The sequence below is a fragment of the Meriones unguiculatus genome, chromosome 9 (genome assembly GCF_030254825.1).
Source record: "Meriones unguiculatus strain TT.TT164.6M chromosome 9, Bangor_MerUng_6.1, whole genome shotgun sequence".
Lineage (NCBI taxonomy): Eukaryota > Metazoa > Chordata > Mammalia > Rodentia > Muridae > Meriones > Meriones unguiculatus.
The window spans coordinates 65,627,791-65,646,609 of NC_083357.1; the positions used below are offsets into that span (position 1 = coordinate 65,627,791).

Consider the following 18,819-nt stretch of genomic DNA (forward strand, 5'->3'; position numbering starts at 1 on the left):
GTCACTGACCAGGGAAGGACTACTTGGAGGCTGGGGTCAAACTGAGAGAAAGAAATTCAACTCAGACAACCAATTCACTGGGGAGGCTCATGTCCAAGACGTTTCTGGAAATTAGGCTAAAGAGAAATCCAGGACTTCCCAATATTTTAAACTGGATTCTTAATTTTTCTTTTGGTTGTCTTCGTGTTCTGACCTCAGCTCTCTGTGGGTAGCTCTGGAGGGAATGTGATTTTTAATATTTCTCAAGGTGCTACAGGCAGTTAAAGGGATGAAGACCCTTGGGATGAAGACTTATTCAAACTTGGAGGGAAGAGGCAGGACGCTCGCAGCAGGGTTTGGAAAAGCTTTTTCTTCTCTGTGTTGTGTTTTGGAGCTTCTCTGAAGGTAATTGTTCCTCATTGGATACTCAGACCAAGCGCTAATGGTTATATAAACCCATACTACTGTGTTCCACTCAGTAGCAGACATAACTAGGTGCTCATCGAGCATAGTTGCCATGGATCAACTTAGAAGGATAGCTTAGCCTAGTGATTTCTCAGAGCATAAAAGTTACTTGGTTTTATTTTTCTGAGAACTGAAGCAAAAAAAAAGAGAAAATTCTAGTGATGCCACCTTTTTAATTTGGTTTTTAATTTATTTGATAGCACAAGAATAATTTAACCTGGGAGGTTAGAAAAGCTCATTAAGCTCTAAGGATGCATTCAAAGTCAAATGACAATTAAGGGAGTGAAAGAAAGAACCTTCCTTGCTATGGCTTAGGGTTTGCTCTAGGAAATGTTTCAGAAACAAGGCTAGAGCTGAAGAGATGGCTCAGGAGTTAAGAGCACTGGTTGCTTTTTCAGAAGGCCCAGGTTCTATTCTCAATACCCACATGACTACTCACATTTGTGGGTAACTCCAGTTTGGGGACCTGATGTTATCTTCTGGCCTCCTTGGCCACCAGACATACATACAGGTAAAATATTCACATCCATAGAATTTTGAATGTATATAAATAAATAATATTTAGAGAGATAGTGCTATGCTTTAATACCTTAATTTTGGATTTGGAATTTTTTAATTAATTAATTAAGCAAAAGTGGTGGCAGATTAAGCTGTGTCTAAGATGTGTCACATAGTCTGTATTATACAAATAAACACAAACCACTATAGTGTCTTCAAAAGGGCCATGCTCATTAAGATGCATTATTTATTTCTAATATCAGAGATCAGACCTCTACTCTTGCCTGATGCGTCTAAAACAAAAAGGGGGAACTGTAGAGAGCTGCGGAATGCTATGCCTTAAAGATGGAGCTGGTTTCTGCCTTCCACCTTCCCGATGGTGAGGGCTCTCTGTCACGAACAACTCCACATTTGGCTAAGGCCGAGGATCTGGCTTGCTTCCATGTATGTGGACCTATCTACATTGCCCCCGTGGCACGCCTGGGTTGGCTACCCAGAGGCTATTTAAGCTGTGGGCTGGCTTTCCCCGGGGTCCGAGGATTGTTCAATGTTCCTGAATAAACTGCATTGAAAAAAAAATAACAACAATAAAATGTGTATGACAAAAAAAAAAAAAAAGATGCATTCTCATCAGATACGACAAAAAGCCATTGTCACACTTCTGTAGCAATTGTACAAAGTTTTTCTTTTCTTTTCTTTATTTATTTTTTTGTCTTTTTGTTTGTCCTTTGTTTGCCAGGGAGTCACTAGGCTAACTGCAAATTCAAGATTCTTCTACTTCTCAAACTCTGGGCTTATAGGCATGCATCACTAAGCCCAGTTCATGAAGATGAGTTGCTCATTTCTTGTAGTCATGAGGTAATCACTGCACTCTTTATTTTCATGGAATTTAATACAAATCTTTATTAAATATATATGCAATTAACTTTAAATGCTGTCGAAGGAAAGTAATAGTATGGTTTACAAAAATGCTTTAAAGTTCTAAAATGTGGGATGGTCATTCTCTCCTGTTAAAAATTTCAGGATTACTTCATAGCAGTGAGATGCCAAGAGGTGAGAAACAGCTCTTGCCAAAAATGAGCTAAGGGCATGGGCACAATTCCCTGCTGCCTCCTTTAATTCAGGAACACAGAACAAACACACCATAAGGTGCCAGCATGCTACCTGGGGTATTAAGGTGCCTAATCAGGGCAATTAGCACCATAGACATTGGGTCATAAAGCCACCTCTCACTGATGCTGCAGCCTCAATAATTTCCTTTTCTTTAAATGCCATACTAAGGAGGAGCGGGGCTGCACAGATAGCTCAGTGGTTAAAAGTACTTCCTGCTCTTCCAGAGGATGCAAAGTTCACTTTCTAGCACACACCTTAGGTGGTTCGCAGCTGCCTGAAACTCCAGCCCTGGGGCATCTGGTGCCTTCTTCTGGTCTACGTAGACATCTGCACTCTATGCACATATGCACACAGTCAGACACACACACACAATTAAAAAGTAGAAATATTTTTAATACCATTTTGGAGGGATGGAGAAATGGCTCAGTGTTTGTTACTCTTCCAAAGGACCCTAGTTTAATTCCCAGCACCCACCTAGAGACTGTCTCTAAGATCCAATCCTTCTTCTGGCCTCTACAAGCAGATGTACATGCAGAAAAATAAAACACCCCTACACATAAACTTTTTGAGTTTTATTAAAATGACAAAAAAAAGAATGTGTCATAGGGTTCATCCACAACATGTGCGATTCTATCAGAAAATCAACTGAAGTTTCCTTTCAGTGGTGACAACACCCACCTGGCCCTTCCTATGAAAACAAAACATTAGAGTAACCCCACTCCTCTTTGAGAAAAAAAGTGAACAGGAAACTAGGTGACCCTATCCAACAGCAAGCTGTTTTCTGTGTTGTATATGTTGAACCCACACTTGAGTTAGTCTCAAGCCCAATGTTTCATAAAACCAGAAGTCACCAACTAGTTCTTAAAAACAGAGTCAAAACATATAAGCTACAGAATTTATTCCCAACACAATCTTTGGTGAGGAAACACTTCCAAGTGGAAACCAAAACAAACAAACAATTTCTTTTTTAAGCCTTTAGCAACTTCTCTTAGCGATATGAATTAGTAAGTTTCCAGTTCGTTTCAAATCCTTGCAACACAATTCAGTTCTCTAAAGAAAACAGATAAGATTTCTCCTCGAAGGCTCTGATTCTCCTGAAAGCGAGAAGGCCCTTGAAATAGGATATCTGAGATGTCAGGATTTCCACAGCGCAGAAAGGAATGGAGTAGACACAGGTATTGTTTGCCTCAACGAACTCCCATTTGATGGAGATGGGGCAACCTCCTCCCTGGTGAATGAAATCACGTTAATTATTAGGAAGCCAGTGACACAAACAGAGCTAACTGCCATCCAGGGATTACGCAAATACAAGGCGAAACACAATATGTTTCTATTAATTTATTTTAATACTTGTTTGCTTTCTCTCTCCCACAGAACTCATGTGTTGGGTTAGTTTTTTGACTGGCAGAAATGGGTTGAGAGAGAAAACGGTAAGTTTGGTTTGAGCTAGAAATGTGTGTGAGTGTGCAGCTGTGGACTGGATTCTTTTAATTGTTCATTAGTTTAAAATCAAGCAAAGCTCATTAATGAGACTGATGAAGATGACCTTGGTCTAGAATTTTGTTCTTTCTGGTCCATTTTGCGACATTTGTACATAATATTGGCATCTTCATTTCCCTCCAAATCTACTGAAAATTGTTTCTGGATTGTCTTTTCAAATGAGACATTCAGCTTTCAGTGCAAGTTTGTGCAATGGCACTGATTCTCTGTCCCCTAGATGCTTGCACTTCTCAATGTTATTCAGTAAAATTGAGTATGGGGGAGACAAGAACTCATATTCTAATAAGTTATTATTTGGCTAAATAGGTTAAATTGTGCACCCTGACATACTTTTTCCAAAGTATACTTTTTATAAAGGCCAGAAATAGTTGCTGCTTTGAAATCAAATTATTTTTGAAGCCACTATTTCTCTGGACGTATTCATGAAACAGGATGGAGACTTGCCTTTGTCAATGCGTTAATTTACTTTCTCTTTTCCCAAACACCTTCCATGTCCTTTTAAATATTTGTTTTTTACTTTTCCTATGATGAAATCCCATGTCACTTTCCTCAGGGGATGGAGAAGCTCATTACAAACATCTAGACCTACTGTACATATCACCTTTACTTCCAGTGGAACCACGTAAAAGTTAACATCAGAGGCACGTGAATAGTGAATTGATGACGGGGAGGGAGAAATGAAGAGGACAAGATAAGAAGACAAAACTTCACTTCGTTTCTTGCATTCTGTCTGGGAAACCAGTCTTCATGGGTGGTGTAGCAAGGGTCCTTCAGTGGGCAGGATGATGCCTTAGTCAGTTAATGTCCCCTTACTAGAGAGCAATCAGAACTCCTAGTAGCACATGCTTGGAATAATGTCACACTTTTAGGCTCAAACACAAGGCTTTACATCTCTTGCTGTCAGGTTGCTGATGGAGAGTTGGAGGAGCAGAAACAGTTTGGTGTCTGATTTGAGTGAAAAGGCAGTAGCATGCATAGGTCCCACCATTAACCATGAGCCTGTTACTGGATCTCCCTGATCCTTTCTCTCCTTGATCCCCAGTAGTCCTTCTGCTTCTATTGAGAGTGGTGTCTCCCACAGTCCTGGGGATAGTGTTTTCAGAAAGTGTAAAGAAAGAATTCCTATAAAGAAATTTCTATAAAGGGAAGACTTCCTACTCTTTGAAATCTGTGACTCTAGGAATTTGAAGTCAAGGGATCATGTATTTAAGAATATATTAGTATACTAAATATTTACAGATATTAAGTATGATTTTTACAAGTCTGGAAAACAAAGGGGAAGTAAATTTTTAGAAATAAAAAAGGCAGAGTAGATTAGGGAAGAGGACAACCCTTTTATGATTGATGGCTTCAATTTTGTTTAGAATTTTTTCATTCCTGTATCCCAGCAAATAGTCTATGGTTCAAGAAAACATTTGCTAGCTAGCATGAAGATTCAAGCTTTAGACATAGAACAAGCCACAGAAATGTGTCATCAGATCCAAGGCATGCGAAACTGAGCTGAGAATTTATAAAATGGGAAGACACGCTTGCTAGAACATGTCTAAATTCTTACATGTTTGCCAGTGAAACGGCAGTGGACTATGAAGCCACATTGAACTGAAACTTCTCCCCAGTAACATCACAATGCTTTATAATTATAAGTCTGGGCACAAAATCCTGACAATTAACTGTATCTATTACTTTTAATCATAAAAATGTGCAGCTCAAAGTAATGTTAAGTTGCTGAACTGGCCCCAATTTTAAGAACAGATCCTTTCCCCACGTCTTAGTGGCCATAACCAGTCAAATCTACTGTTTTATGGAACTAAAGATTAACACGATTAGTTTTGAGAGATTTTGGTTTTGGACTCAAAGATCACATTTGTGGTTTAAATGTGTGAGAGCTTCCCTTTCTCTTTTAAAGATATCAGAGCTGACATATAAGTGTTTCAGGAAAACCTTTGATTACTCTCCTGAACATCCATTACAATTCTCAGACCAGAGAGTAAAACCAGTCTAGATGGTTAGAAAAACTGGTCATAGGGGGAAGAAAAACGCAAAACAAAAGACAAAAACAAACAGCTACCCAGTGTATTATATACCATCAGAAAAGAAGCAGATGGATGAACAGGCAGTCCCATGACATGCTGAACAGAACCCAGAGAAGGGTTAACGCCTACCTGGAACTGGAGAAAGGAGGAAAGAGAGCACCAGAAGACTCCATTGCTGCATGCTGCGATCCCAGGAGCAGTGCCTGCCTCCGCTCACACAGGTGAGCTTGCTTCTGCCCCAGCCTCCTCTTAAGGGAGACAGAACAACACTCCCAGCCTCATTGTGTACGCTTCAGCAAGTGTTTACTGAAGGTGTTGCACAACTTGGGAGCTGTGGTCCTGCCACAATGGCACAGCAGGCGGAAGTCCTGGCCACTTCTTGGCTGGCTCTAAAATTTCCTGTATTAGGAGCTATTGTTTCCCTCTCTTTCTTCTCTGTGTTCCCCATTCGAAAGTAAAATAGCAAGTTTTCAATGTGTTATTGTAGCTCAATAGGTCACAATGAGGTAACTGCCTTGACATATATCTTGATAAATGTACCAGGCTGTATATCATACACATTTGGAATATGCACGTGCTGTGTAGCATACAGCCAGGCATATTGTGTGTACATGTGTTATATGTAAGACTTAAATATGTAGATTTCTAATTTTCAGCTAAATCAATAAAAAGTTACGGAGAATATTATTCTTTTACATATGCGCATTTGTTTTATAGAGGGATTTCTAGTTACATCTAGTATCTCTGTGAAATTCTGATTTCCAACGACCTCGCACTGTATCCTCACGCAACAATGCTCACAAGAAGCTTAGACTATCCTGAAATAAGATGTGTAGCTCAGGACGTACACGAACTCCTGGTTCACCTGTCTCTAACCCCTGAGTACTGGGCTTGCAGGGTATACCTTCATGCTCAATTCTATGCAGTGATGCAAGAACATCAAATACAGAGTTTCACGCGTGCCTAGCAAGCATTTTGCCAACTGAATCCACCTCAAGAGGATTCCCTTCCCCTGAAATAATTTCTGATACCATAAGTACAAGGCTTTCCAGACCACCACAGTGTTTGTACCCTAACTGGTGGCCTAGGTAAATCGGAGAAGATGACTTAAGGATGGAGGAAGAGCAGGGTCCCAGGCTCTCACTGCTGTTATGAGACTAAGTTGGATGTGTGCAGAAGTCGGGCTCTATAACTAAAACACTGTATTTAGTTTCTTATTAAATGTTAGGTACCCTACTAATCTATTATTCTTGCTTTATCAGTCCCACTGACACATTTGTCTTTCAAATACCACTTTGCCTCCATTTTGTATGTAAAAAAAAAAATGAAGTTTAAAAACATTAAAGCGTCCACAAGATTAAGATTCGTTGTCTCCATTGTGTAGATTAAGAGGATTAGGCTGTTTGCTCACATTACTCATACAGAAAATAGAAGGGGTGGAATTTGAACTCGATTCCGTCTAAGCTCTTGGTCACACACCTTCATGTTTCTCACTTCATTATCTGACTCTCAAACGCAGTCTTATTTCCAATGATAAGATGCCTATGGAGTAGAAATAGCTCCGAGAAGAAATTGTTATTATAAATTCCATGGCTAGGACACATGGGTCATGCATCATTTTCAATATGAAGCACATTTTTGTGACTGGGGAGATTTCAGTAAAAAGGACTGCCTTTCTGGAGTCATGTAAACACCACACAAGAGGATGGTGATCCAATTGCAGAACATTTCAAAATGGAGACTTAGGGTCTACTGGTAGGTATCTCGTCTCTTCAACCCATGTTCTACAGCTTTCTCATTACTGGGCAACAGGAAGGATATATTCACTTCTTAAATTAGTTCTTTTGGAATTTTATGCAATGATTTTTAACCATATTTATCCCTTCTCACAGCTCCTCCATGATCCATTCTGTTCCTACTCATCTGACTTTATTGCCTCTATTTTTTTTAAACCCATTGAATCCAGTATGTGACCATATTTTCTGGGATGTTGGCCTTCAACTAAGAAAACTGACTCTCCCTCTCCCAGCAGCTAGCAATTGTCAATGGTTCATCAGCTACGGGAGAGAATTCCTGCTCATCTGTGTTCATTATGCTGGGATTTTGGCTGGGCTTGAATTTGCACGGGTCTTGTGCATACTGTTACAATCACATGAGTTCACATGGGCCCTGCTATGTCTGGAAGACACAGTTTCATTGCAATCATCCACCACTTCCGCTCTTACACTTCCGTCTTCCTTTTCTAAACTGATCCCTGAGCCTGAACGTAGGGGGTTTGATATACATGTCCCATTCAGAGTGGAGAAGTTTTCAGTATCTTATTCTCTGCACTTTGCTCAGTTGTAGATCTCTGTTAATTACAATCTACAGCACGCAGAAACTTGTGTGATGAGGGTTGAGAGATGCATTATTCTATGGGTATAAAGAGTCATTAGAAGTGGGCTCTTTGACATCCCCCTTCCCCCAGGGAGGAGTAGCCTCGCTAGGCCACAGAGGAGGACTTTGTAGCCAGTCCTGAAGACACCTGATAAATCAGAATCAGATGTAAGGGGAGGAGGTTCTCCCTTATCAGTGGACTTGGAAAGGGGCAGGGAGGAGATGAGGGTGGGAGGGTGGGGTTGAGAGGGAAAGAGGGACTGGGATATAGCAGGGATACAAAGTTAACAAACTGTAACTAATATTAAAAGAAAATAAAAATTACAAAAAAAGAAGTTAGTTCAATGCTATGTTCATTTTATTTTTCTCTCCAGTCATTTTACTACACATTAATTAGTGTAGTAGTTATACTAATTAATTACAGTCACATTAGTGTGTGTCATACTTTAAGATCACAATTAAAAGATCCACTCACTGTTTTGAGATTCTTCCAGTCTGGTAAGAGAGATAAACAAGACCACTGCCATGGAATTATAGAAAGTGAATGTGATCATGTACCCTGTGCCATTATAATACCTCTTTATTAGTTCTAGAATAGAGCTATGGACAGAGGTCAGAGTTCATCATCTGTGCAAGGGGAACTTCCTGGAGGAAAGAGCAATGTGCTCAGCAAAGAAGCAACTGTGAGAAACTCTGAAAAGGGCATATTACAATGCATTATTTTACAATTGGTCGTATTTTGTCATTATCAGAAAACCCAGAGCAGTAGATCCTGCTAAGAATAAAATGGCTCATGTTGAACCTTGGCACCGTAGGAAATAAAGACTGTGGCTGGGTTAGCTTGTGCATCTGCTTGTCTATGTTGGAAGAGCACTCTGGAGAAGTATGGGGTTGGGTGACTACAGTTTGCATGGTAAGATGTGGGGCCCATTTAAACTGTCAATTGCTTTTCAGTAGCCTTCAGATTTCCTGCGGTCATCCATGCTTTTTGACCAGACTTGTTTCCAGCTATAATTTTCACAGTCTGGGGTCAATCTTCAGAGTTTAGTTTTATTTATAAAGCCCTTTAATAGTAAACATTTTAATTTTTTTTTACCAATATCCAAATGAGTTTTTAACTATCTACTTCTTCAGTACTTGCTAGAAGATGAACCACATAAGCATATGGAATGATGAATGGATATGTTTTAATGGCCACATTGGTTTTGTCCGTCTTTTGTTAATATAAACAGTGTTATTACTTACATATTTTGTCGGCATGGTTGGTTAAATTCTTGAAGAACGCAAAATAAATGGTAGGAGGAAGAGTATGTTAAGAGCAGAGACATATCATTATATGGTAGATATGAAACACCACAGTACAATAAGGAAGAGCATAACATTGCATCAAAGTTTTGAACATAAGAACAATCCGTTCAAATCATGACGGAATGGCTGAAGCTAGACTACAGCAAAGAAAGGGAACTAGCTACAAATAAAAAAGAAAGAGGAGTCTGAACAAGGGCAGAAGCAAAAAAAATGTATGGAAGGAAAGGGATATATTTACTAAGTACTTACGGAGCAAAAATAGGAAGGGTTAGCAGCTAGGTATGGTAAAGATGAAATTTAAAAGACACATGGTCTTGTCACTTGATGCTTATTTAATATTACTGTGAACCAACTACTGCAATCAGCCTTAGCGATCACATTTTGAACATTAGAGACAAAACCTCTGAAAGCATCAAGGCTTAGCATCTGGTTGTAACAAGATAGCAGGTAAAAGAAATACTCTGAAGAAAACAAGATAAGGTGCTGTACTCAGGAGCCACTCTGAACATTCCTTTCGTGAACAGGATATTTAGGATACATCTTCCTGGGTTCTTTCTGCCTCCTGTAGCAGCAAAGAAAATGGAGGCCCAGGTTTTTCACCCTGCTCTGTCACTCATCTTTGTTCTCCTAGACACTTTGACTTCTACTTTCATGTCTTATTGTATGGGCTGTCTTGAACTATGCTTCTATACATAAGGAAGTGCTACTTCAGTTAGATTTCAACATCATTGGCTGGGATCAATACCTATTATCTCCGTGGACTGGGCAATATCTTCTTTACTAAACATTTCAAGAATTTTCAACCTACCTATAACACCAGCACTCAGGAGACTATGGCAGGAAGATTGCTATAAGTCTGAAGCAAGTTTGTGTTTCATGGTGAGTTCTTGGCCAGCCTGAGCTAAAGAATGCTGCTGCTGCTCTTACTGGTGGTGTGGTGGTGGTGATAAGGAGGAGGAAGAGGAAAGAAGAGGAGGAAGATGAAAAACAAAAAAATTAAACATATTTTATGAAATTTCTTCCATACTATACTTCAAGGACCATAATCCTTACATAGCATGTGACATGGGGACCTGATCACCAACTGTCCTGAACAAGAATATGTTGTCATCTGTAAGTATCGGGGAATTGGGCACCATTGCTTTCTTGGTTCAGCACGCAAGCCTGTGATATGAGATCATAGTAGTGTTCCGAATGGTGCCAAGTCATCCGCAGGAGTAACATTCCCCAGCATTGCTCTGACATAGGACAAACTAGCTTTACTCCTAGAGCAATGATTAAGTGTTCTGCAGTCACAGCATAAAATACTGTCAGAGTAGAGTTCCAGGCCAAGCTAAACTTAGAATTAAAAAAAAAAAATACAATGAGGAAAAGAAGTGAGGGGAAAGAATAATGACAGAAGTTGTCAAAGTGGATCTTTGGGAGAGTTAAGAAATTCCAGAGCCCTGCGTGACACGATGAATGCATAGCCTTCTTCACACCTCTCCCACAGCCAGAAGGAGGCATTGGATGAGTTGGGGTTTGAGTTAAAGGAGGCTGTGAGTTTGGGGGGTGTAGATATTGAGAATTAAACACAGGTCCTCCTGCAAGAACAACAAGCACCCTTAGTTGCTGAGTTATCTCTCCAGTTCCATACCACAATGCTAACGAAAGCATTATGATATTGAAAACCTCCATAAGATATGAAGAAATCGAGGCTCAGGGGCACTGTAGGAGATGGAGGCATCTACGAGTGGGTCTGTCCAGCTCTTGTGCCCCTCACTGAGGGAGCACAGTTCACTGAGAGGTCATCATGAAACAGTCCTTCAGGGATGCTGGCTGGAATGTTCCTGCTAGAGAAAACACCCTGCTAACACCAACCAGGAGAGAGAGAGAGAGAGAGAGAGAGAGAGAGAGAGAGAGAGAGAGAGAGAGAAACCGAGGCTGTGGATTCATTCTGCCACATATCTAACCTAAGAAGCTGCTGCGTTTAATTGTGTTTTATGAAAGGCCGGCTTGGAGCAGAGCATCTGCAATAGGATACAGTGTCCCTTTGCTTCTTGTTTTCCTTCCTGGTGCCCATCTCAAGAAATAAAATGTTGGAGAAAGACCCAGAGAAGTGAGGGGAGGGAAGAGTGTTCAAGGTCTATGTTGTTTGTTTTTCCTGTTGCAGTGACGCAATCCCTGTCAGAAACAACCTAAAAAATTGACATTTATTGCGGTTCATGGTTCATAGAGTGTCCAGTTCATCCTAGCAGGAAAGGTGCAGTGACCGGAGTAGCCATAACAATGAGAGACGGTGGTGTGATTTTTTTTCCCATCTTACCAGATCATGTAGTAGAGGGAACCCAAGCAGGAAGTGGGAGTAGGCTATACCTCTCTAACATCTATGTTGGAGCCCTAAATCCTAAAGGTCTGCCAAACTTCCAAAGCAAAGGCAGAAGCTTGAGACCTTGTATTCAAACACATGAATGAGCCTGTAAATCAAGTGAGAGTTAAATGCATCATTAAATTTGCACTAGTTCCGAGAATCTGGAAGTAGGAAAATAATGACAAAGAAAAGATTGACCCAGCTTGGGTTGACTTCTCAAGACTTAGAGATTATCTATGGTTAAATAAATATATTACTGTGTTGTCTTCTCTGTATGCTTATCTTATTTAAAGATACTCTTCAAAATTAATCACTTAAGAATTTAGATGAAGGAAAGACCTTGTCTTGACTTTTGACCAACTGCTTCATGTCCTGAACCGGAAGAGCTGAACCCCTATCCCTTCACTAAGGTGGATGACAGGTTGCTCAGTACACGATAACACTTCACCATTTTATGTGTTCACATGTGTCCTGTTGGTGAGGAAGAGATTAAGAAGACAATTGAGTACGTGACCTTCTACAGATGGGCAGATGAGAGCGACCCAGTACATGACCCATATTCCCACCTTCTAGGGAAGAGGACACCGTATGCCATGCAGGACCACCCAGCCACCTTGGCAACTCTGAACAACCAGACCTGTGGGAAGAAGACTCTTGGCATCAGAGAGGGAGGTGAAGCCCAGTTCCTGTGATGGGCTTACCTGAGTGGTTCTGTAGATGAAACGGAATGGAATCCAGGCACACATGAATAAGCAGGAAGTGAGGAGAGCTCTTTGACCAGACAACCACATCTGTGGGAACAGAGTGGGGAGGGAATGCGACTTGTGGTTAGGCCACCTTCCTAACTCCTGATCCAAAAATACAAAAAAACAAAAAACATGAAACTCATAAAATTGACTCAATTGTGTCTCACTACCATATAAGAGGGAAGGGAGGGGACACAGATATATCTATCACATCTCTGTGGATGGGCAACATGTGCCCTCACTCTAGGTAGCACTGTTCTGCCAAGATATAAGTGATGTGTCAGCCTGAGCATACTCAGAACATCCCTGTACAATGGGAGAAGTCACATCCAACTACAGGGGACCCAAAGGTGCATGGCATAGTTATATACTTAGCCTTCTAATCCAGAGCTTGAGGGCTTGGTGGCTGATCATAAGTTAGACTCTAAGCAAGAAAGTATCACCTTGTTCAAATATAGGTAACTGAAAGCTGATAACACAGTCTCACGGCTTTCTTTTTTAAAATTGTATTTACTAAGCTGAAAATCAAATAGTCTCAGCTTACCACAGGTGGAACCTATATTTGAATAAGAACCCGTAGTGCTATAATTATTTTTGCTAGTAAAAGGCTCACAGCCCTTTCCCTGAATTTCTTTTGTGATTCAGTAGCTTGTGATTGGTGACTTTTTGGTTCTACTTTTTTTTTCCCCAAGCATTCTTCTTTGTAATCATAAACTCAGCACGTAAACCTTTATTCCACATGTTTTGCATTCTGTTCTTACCTGTTTATGAGTCATGTGTGTCTACGTAGGTACAGGACTGTCAGCAAATCTGAGAGACTTGAAATAGAAGAGTGGGTCATCCCTGCTGATTCATGTCTCTACTTTCTCCAAAGTTTAGCAATCACTCCTGTCACTGGGTGATATTGATGCAAGTACTGTGCATGAATGACAGACATTTGCATACACATGAATTGAACTTATTTTGAATTGAGCAATAATAAAGCCATCTTTGAAAGTGGTTTGATAGCAGAGAAAATAAATGCAGCCGGGCATTAAGAACTGAGAGAAGAGTTTGAAAAAAGAAATTAAAGTTAAGAACTTGACACATGAAACTGTGGTTTTTAGTCTCACATGTCAACTTGGTTGAGTCTTGATGTTGAGACATTTGGTCAACTATTCTTCTGTACGGACATGTGATGGTGTCTTAGCTCGAGGTTAAGACTTAACTCGTGGTCTATGAGTAAAGCAAGAATATGCTCTGCCTTGTAAGTGGGCCTCAACTAGTTAGCTAAAGGCCCTTAGCACAACAAAACAGACTCCCCTGAGTGAGGATCTCCTGTGGACCTGAACTTCAACTTCTGGAGTTCACAGTCTTCTGTGAGCTGTGACTATTTTGCATGTAATTATCTGTAATTACCACATATGTACACAGGCACATCCCTCCACTGTTGATTTGGGTCTCTTTGAAGTATTTATTAATGTAGAGAATATATATAACACTCTCCTTATAAGTTGATGGGCTTTTTTTCCCACCACTTGAGGTGAAAAACAGAAAAGATGTACATAACATTTTCACCAATATTCTCCCACCAGCCAAGTACAGAAATTTGTAGGGTGTGAAGATGAACATGCTGTAACCACTCTCGTGACAGCATGCAGCAACTGCATTCACTCAAAGAATACAATGAGGGGAAACCAAGCCTTGAACCAAACCTTGAGCAAACACCTAAAAATAAATAAGTCAGCAGGATGAGAAGTTAGGGAGAGGATCTACAGAAGAGAGTTTCTACCTAAATAAGTGTTCAGCTGCAGCAAATATCCTCAACAAACTAACTTCAGAACCAGAAACTGAGCATGAAGTGGTCACAGATGTCTTTCGCAAGGACCATTTCACAGAGAGATAATGGCGCATTTGAGCAGAGACTGTTCATAAATGTATGTTGCTTGTAAAGCCAAGGTCTGAAGAATGAGAGAAATGTCAAGCTAATATTTTCCTCTAGTTAAATGTTTATAGTTTGGAAGACTCCAAGAAGGAAAGAGAGATGAAAAGGTGAAAGCACAAAATGAAGGAAGAGAAGAAAGAAGGGAAGTAGGGAGGGAGGGAGAAAGGAAAGGAGGCTAGTTTTAGAATGGAAGGCTAGCTGGATTTAAGATGAACTGGATAAAATTGTGTTATATCTGGTGTATTTTTCCCTACCCCACTGAAGAAATTCAAAATTCTTATTTTATAGAAGAGTTTTTAATAATGTATACATATGATATAAAACTATTTATTTTAAAAGTAAGCCTTCCTCTAACTTTTGCCTACTAGCTCAATTAGCCCCTGAAAATGATTATGCCTTACCTGCTTAAAGATCATTTCAGAGACAACTCATACAAAATAAGAAATTCTAAATATATATTTAAGTGAATTCTTTTCAAACAAACACATTCTTAGATTTGATCATAATATTTAATCCATATTAAATTTATTATGTTGTTCTTTTTTATTATATTTTTCTTAACATCATAATTTAAGTCTACTAAAGATATTTCATCAACTTTTCAGGCAGATTTTCAGCTGTGCAAGTGGCCAGAAGAGTTTACCTGTCCATTTCAGAGATTTGACCATTAGCATTTCTCTACAAATACCTGACTGCACATATCCTCATCCTTCCATCATCAAAATGATATTGAGGTCAAATTCGCTTCCCTAATAGACTAAATATTGGTAGTCAATTTTGTATCACACATACTTTAATTCAAGTCATTGATCAAACATTTGCTAGGATAGAATCTCTAAACAATTTGGAAGAAATTGACATCCTGTAGGACAAGTGTGAAAATGGCTCTGGACTTCAGAGAGGAGCTGACAGCTGGAGAATGGTGAAGGCTGAGTTTTCTCTTGTCCACTGGGAGGCCCCTCTATCACCACGGTTGCTGTGTGGCTGATGAATTCCCTCTTCACTGTCACAGTGCCTACCCCATGCTAGGAAAGTTGCTCTGAGACTGGACTTTCCCTTTCTGTGTTCTACCCTCACCCCCTGGGGCTGAGATCCTGCTTCTGTATCCTTAGTTTCTATTAATACTATATTTGCTAGTTTCTTCATTGTTTTTTCCTACTTTGGACGCCCCTTTTTAAAATCACAATACCCTCTGGAGTGTGGCTCTTGTTTGTTCGGATCCACTGAATAATCTGCTCCATTCTGCTGGTTCCTACCAGCCTGAAGAGATGGACTTTGTTCCTGGCTTACAGGGGTTGACCAATGGAGGCCCAGGAAGAGGATAGGGAGATGGTGTGAGAAGGTGGCCAGCGGATTTTCCATGTGCACTTTCCATGCGAGGACTCTATGAGCTGGCTACATTTCTTCTTCCTGGAGCTGGGTGCCTTTCCAGACAGCAGCCTTCTCTGTGGATTCGTGCTGTGAATCCCACACTGAGTTTATTGAAGATAAAGCTTCCCTATTTTTACCAAACTCATGCATCGATTTGTTCCCTTAAGTTCTGTGCATGCTTTTGATTATATGTCCCTTGTTAAATGCTTCAACGTACCATGAACCATCTTTTGCTTTTTCCCTAGAACTTTAGCAGACATGTTTCCTCTGGATTTTCTTTATTGGCATGTCTGTTTTAATACATGTAAAACTAACATCAGATGTCTCTCTTGTCCCACAATCAAATGCCTGAGCTCCAGCATTCATTCCATCCTTCATTAGGTTACCTGGTGTCGTGCAACACTGAAGGGCAAACCTTTTCTCTATGCCTCAGTTTCTCACAGATATTGTATATAAGATTAATGCACAAATACAGAAACCGAATAAACCCCATTTATAATGGTTAAGAGGCAAAGAGACAAGGCATATTGGAGATCTTTCTTTCTTTCTTCTTTCCTTCCTTCCTTCCTTTCTTTCTTTTCTTTTCTTTCTTCTCTATTATTATTATTTATTTTTTTCTTGAGACAGGGTTTCTCTGTGTAGCCCTGGCCCCTTGGATGTCCTGGACTCACTCTATAGACCAGGCTGACCTCGGACTCACAGAGATTCACCTGCCTTTGCCTCCCGAATGCTGGGATTGAAGGTGTGTGCCACCGCTGAACATTTTCTTATCACCAAAGTGGGAATCAGCTGTTCTGCCTCTGACCCGCATCTTAGCTCTACAGGAAAAAGTAGGTAGCTGCCTTAATGGACATCTGTATCTCAACTGGGAAAGCATTTTTAAAGTTTTTCTTCTTTTTCTTCTTCTTCTTGAGATGAGTTTTGAAGAGGATGAAACAAACTATGATAACCCTGAGAGTCTGAACTTGAATGGGGTTAAGAAGGAGGGTATTATTGCCGAAGAGGATGAAAATATGAACTTTATGACATACAAACACATGTATATATATGAAGCTTTATAACATGACTCAGTTTCCCTTAGTGTCTGGGTAAGTAACAGTGAAGTCTCCTTTGGTTCATAAAACACTTTAAAGCATGAGAAAAGTGCTGTACACTCCATCTCATATAAATAAAAAACTTAAGAAAACAAAACAAGGCTTTTATGTGGGTAGTGTCGCCTGTGGACCCATCACAAAATCACTGTACTGGAAAGTATACTGACTCTGTGTTTCAAAGGCAAGCAGTAACACAGGAGGAGGCCTGCCATAACCAGGCTGTAATTAATGCCCTCACTCCTGCAAACCAGCCAGGCGGGGACAGGGTGAGGGCTGGCTGCCAGCAAGACTCCCACTCTGTTTCCTCCATCAGGAAGACCCAGTAGACCAGGAGACCGGTCTTGGATCATTTCACCCATTTCCTAGAACGTCCTCTTTCTCAACTGTAATTATTCAGAAGTTTTCAAAAACATAGACACAGAGGAAGTCAGGAATGTGGGGTCCATTTTGACTTAAAGATTTAGGGCTCTGCTTCAGGGAAGTGACCGTAAAATTTCTGATGCCTTACTTAACCTGTTTGTCATAAATTCTCTCTGGACATCAGGACAGCCAGATGAAATTATCTTAAGTCATGGGCTTTCTTAAATGTATTTATTTTGTGCACACGATTGTTTTGTCTGCATGGAGGTCTGTGCCACGTGGCCTGGTGGCCACTAAGGTCAGATGAGGGTATCCAATCTTGGAACTGAATACAGATCTTCTGCAAGGACAAGCGATCTTGAATGCCGAGCTATCTCCAGCCTGAAGATGACTTTAAATCTTCCTTTTGGAATTTGTGGATGATTCCAGAAAGAGGTCAGTCCTCAGTCTGGAGAGTTTGATAAAATTAACCGACAGGAGAGACAGCCAAGCATACCTTTTTCTGATCTTCTGTTACATTTCAGAAGTTGTTGTTAAATATGTTCCAAAAGAGAAACAGCAATAGACACACTTACCTGTCACTCTAAGGTGACAACAAACTTAATGGCAGTGCTTCTTCTTATAAGATGCACACATGAATATTTATATGCACATATGCATATATGTACTTAGTACATATGTACATATACACATACAGGCATACAAAAATACACACTTAGAACATATCAATTCCACAACTTGGAGCCAGCGGCACAAGGATAAAATATGTTACCTTCTGGAGATGAAATGAAATTTCCCTCCTGGCACTAAGAAGGTAGCTTTCTGTATTAGAATTATCTTATGTGCTGAGCTTAGCCATATCACTCAATATTTCTACAAATTACATATGTTATAAGAACCCTAAGATTTACATGGCCATATGCAATCTTACAAGACTTTATTGCCAGGAGTTCTTAATCTAATTTGACTTAAATTTGTAGAATACACCCTTGATAGTACACACACACATACAGACACTAAATAAATAAATGTGAAATTTTAAATTCAATCACTTTACTATAAATCTCATAGAAGTCTTGAATTGATACTTTGAAATTTCTGTTTCTTAGACTTACTCATAACACACGAAATACTTTATTGGGCCAGAAATAAAGGTAAAAAGAACAACAAAAGAAATGAAGTGATCAGGTATGAGGACTTGTCTCTGATTTTAATGATCTTTTTAGCTAGCACAGGGAGAGCAAAATTTGGAATTTACTATTATTTGTTATATTATTTATAGGCAATGTACTAGAGACTATAAATGAACTAGAAATAAAAATAGTTCTTATTGAGGCTTCACATTTAAAATATGTCAAAATATATGGTGAAGACTGGGTGTGATAGAACTATGAAAGAAATATATAGCACAGTAAATATTTGACTTGCCAGTTGTATGTCAGACTGTAGTCAATTCGCTCCTTTCTTCCTACAAACATAGTGCAAGTGAATGAAATCATTCCTTGTAATTCATTCCATGCTAATACTTACACCATATTTATAATGTTTTCAAAATACTTTTCTATTTAACACACACAAACACGCACACTGTCGGTTTCAGTTAGCTTTAATATGTTGTTGGAAACAGTGCTGATACGTTACCATCTAAAAGTGACCCCAACTGATAGCCTGAAAAATGATAAATTACTACATGAGTATCATA

General features: G+C 39.8%; 1 protein-coding gene across 1 annotated transcript in view; it reads right to left on the reverse strand.

Moving 5' to 3' along the window:
- LOC110562215 (disintegrin and metalloproteinase domain-containing protein 28) overlaps nt 1–5,769 on the reverse strand; it is a 99,015-nt gene extending 93,246 nt beyond the window's left edge. Inside the window, exon 1 of the mRNA XM_060391372.1 lies at nt 5,718–5,769. Within this exon, the coding sequence (XP_060247355.1) occupies nt 5,718–5,769 (52 nt within the window). The remainder of the gene's footprint in view (nt 1–5,717) is intronic.
- Nucleotides 5,770–18,819: the final 13,050 nt, after the last annotated feature.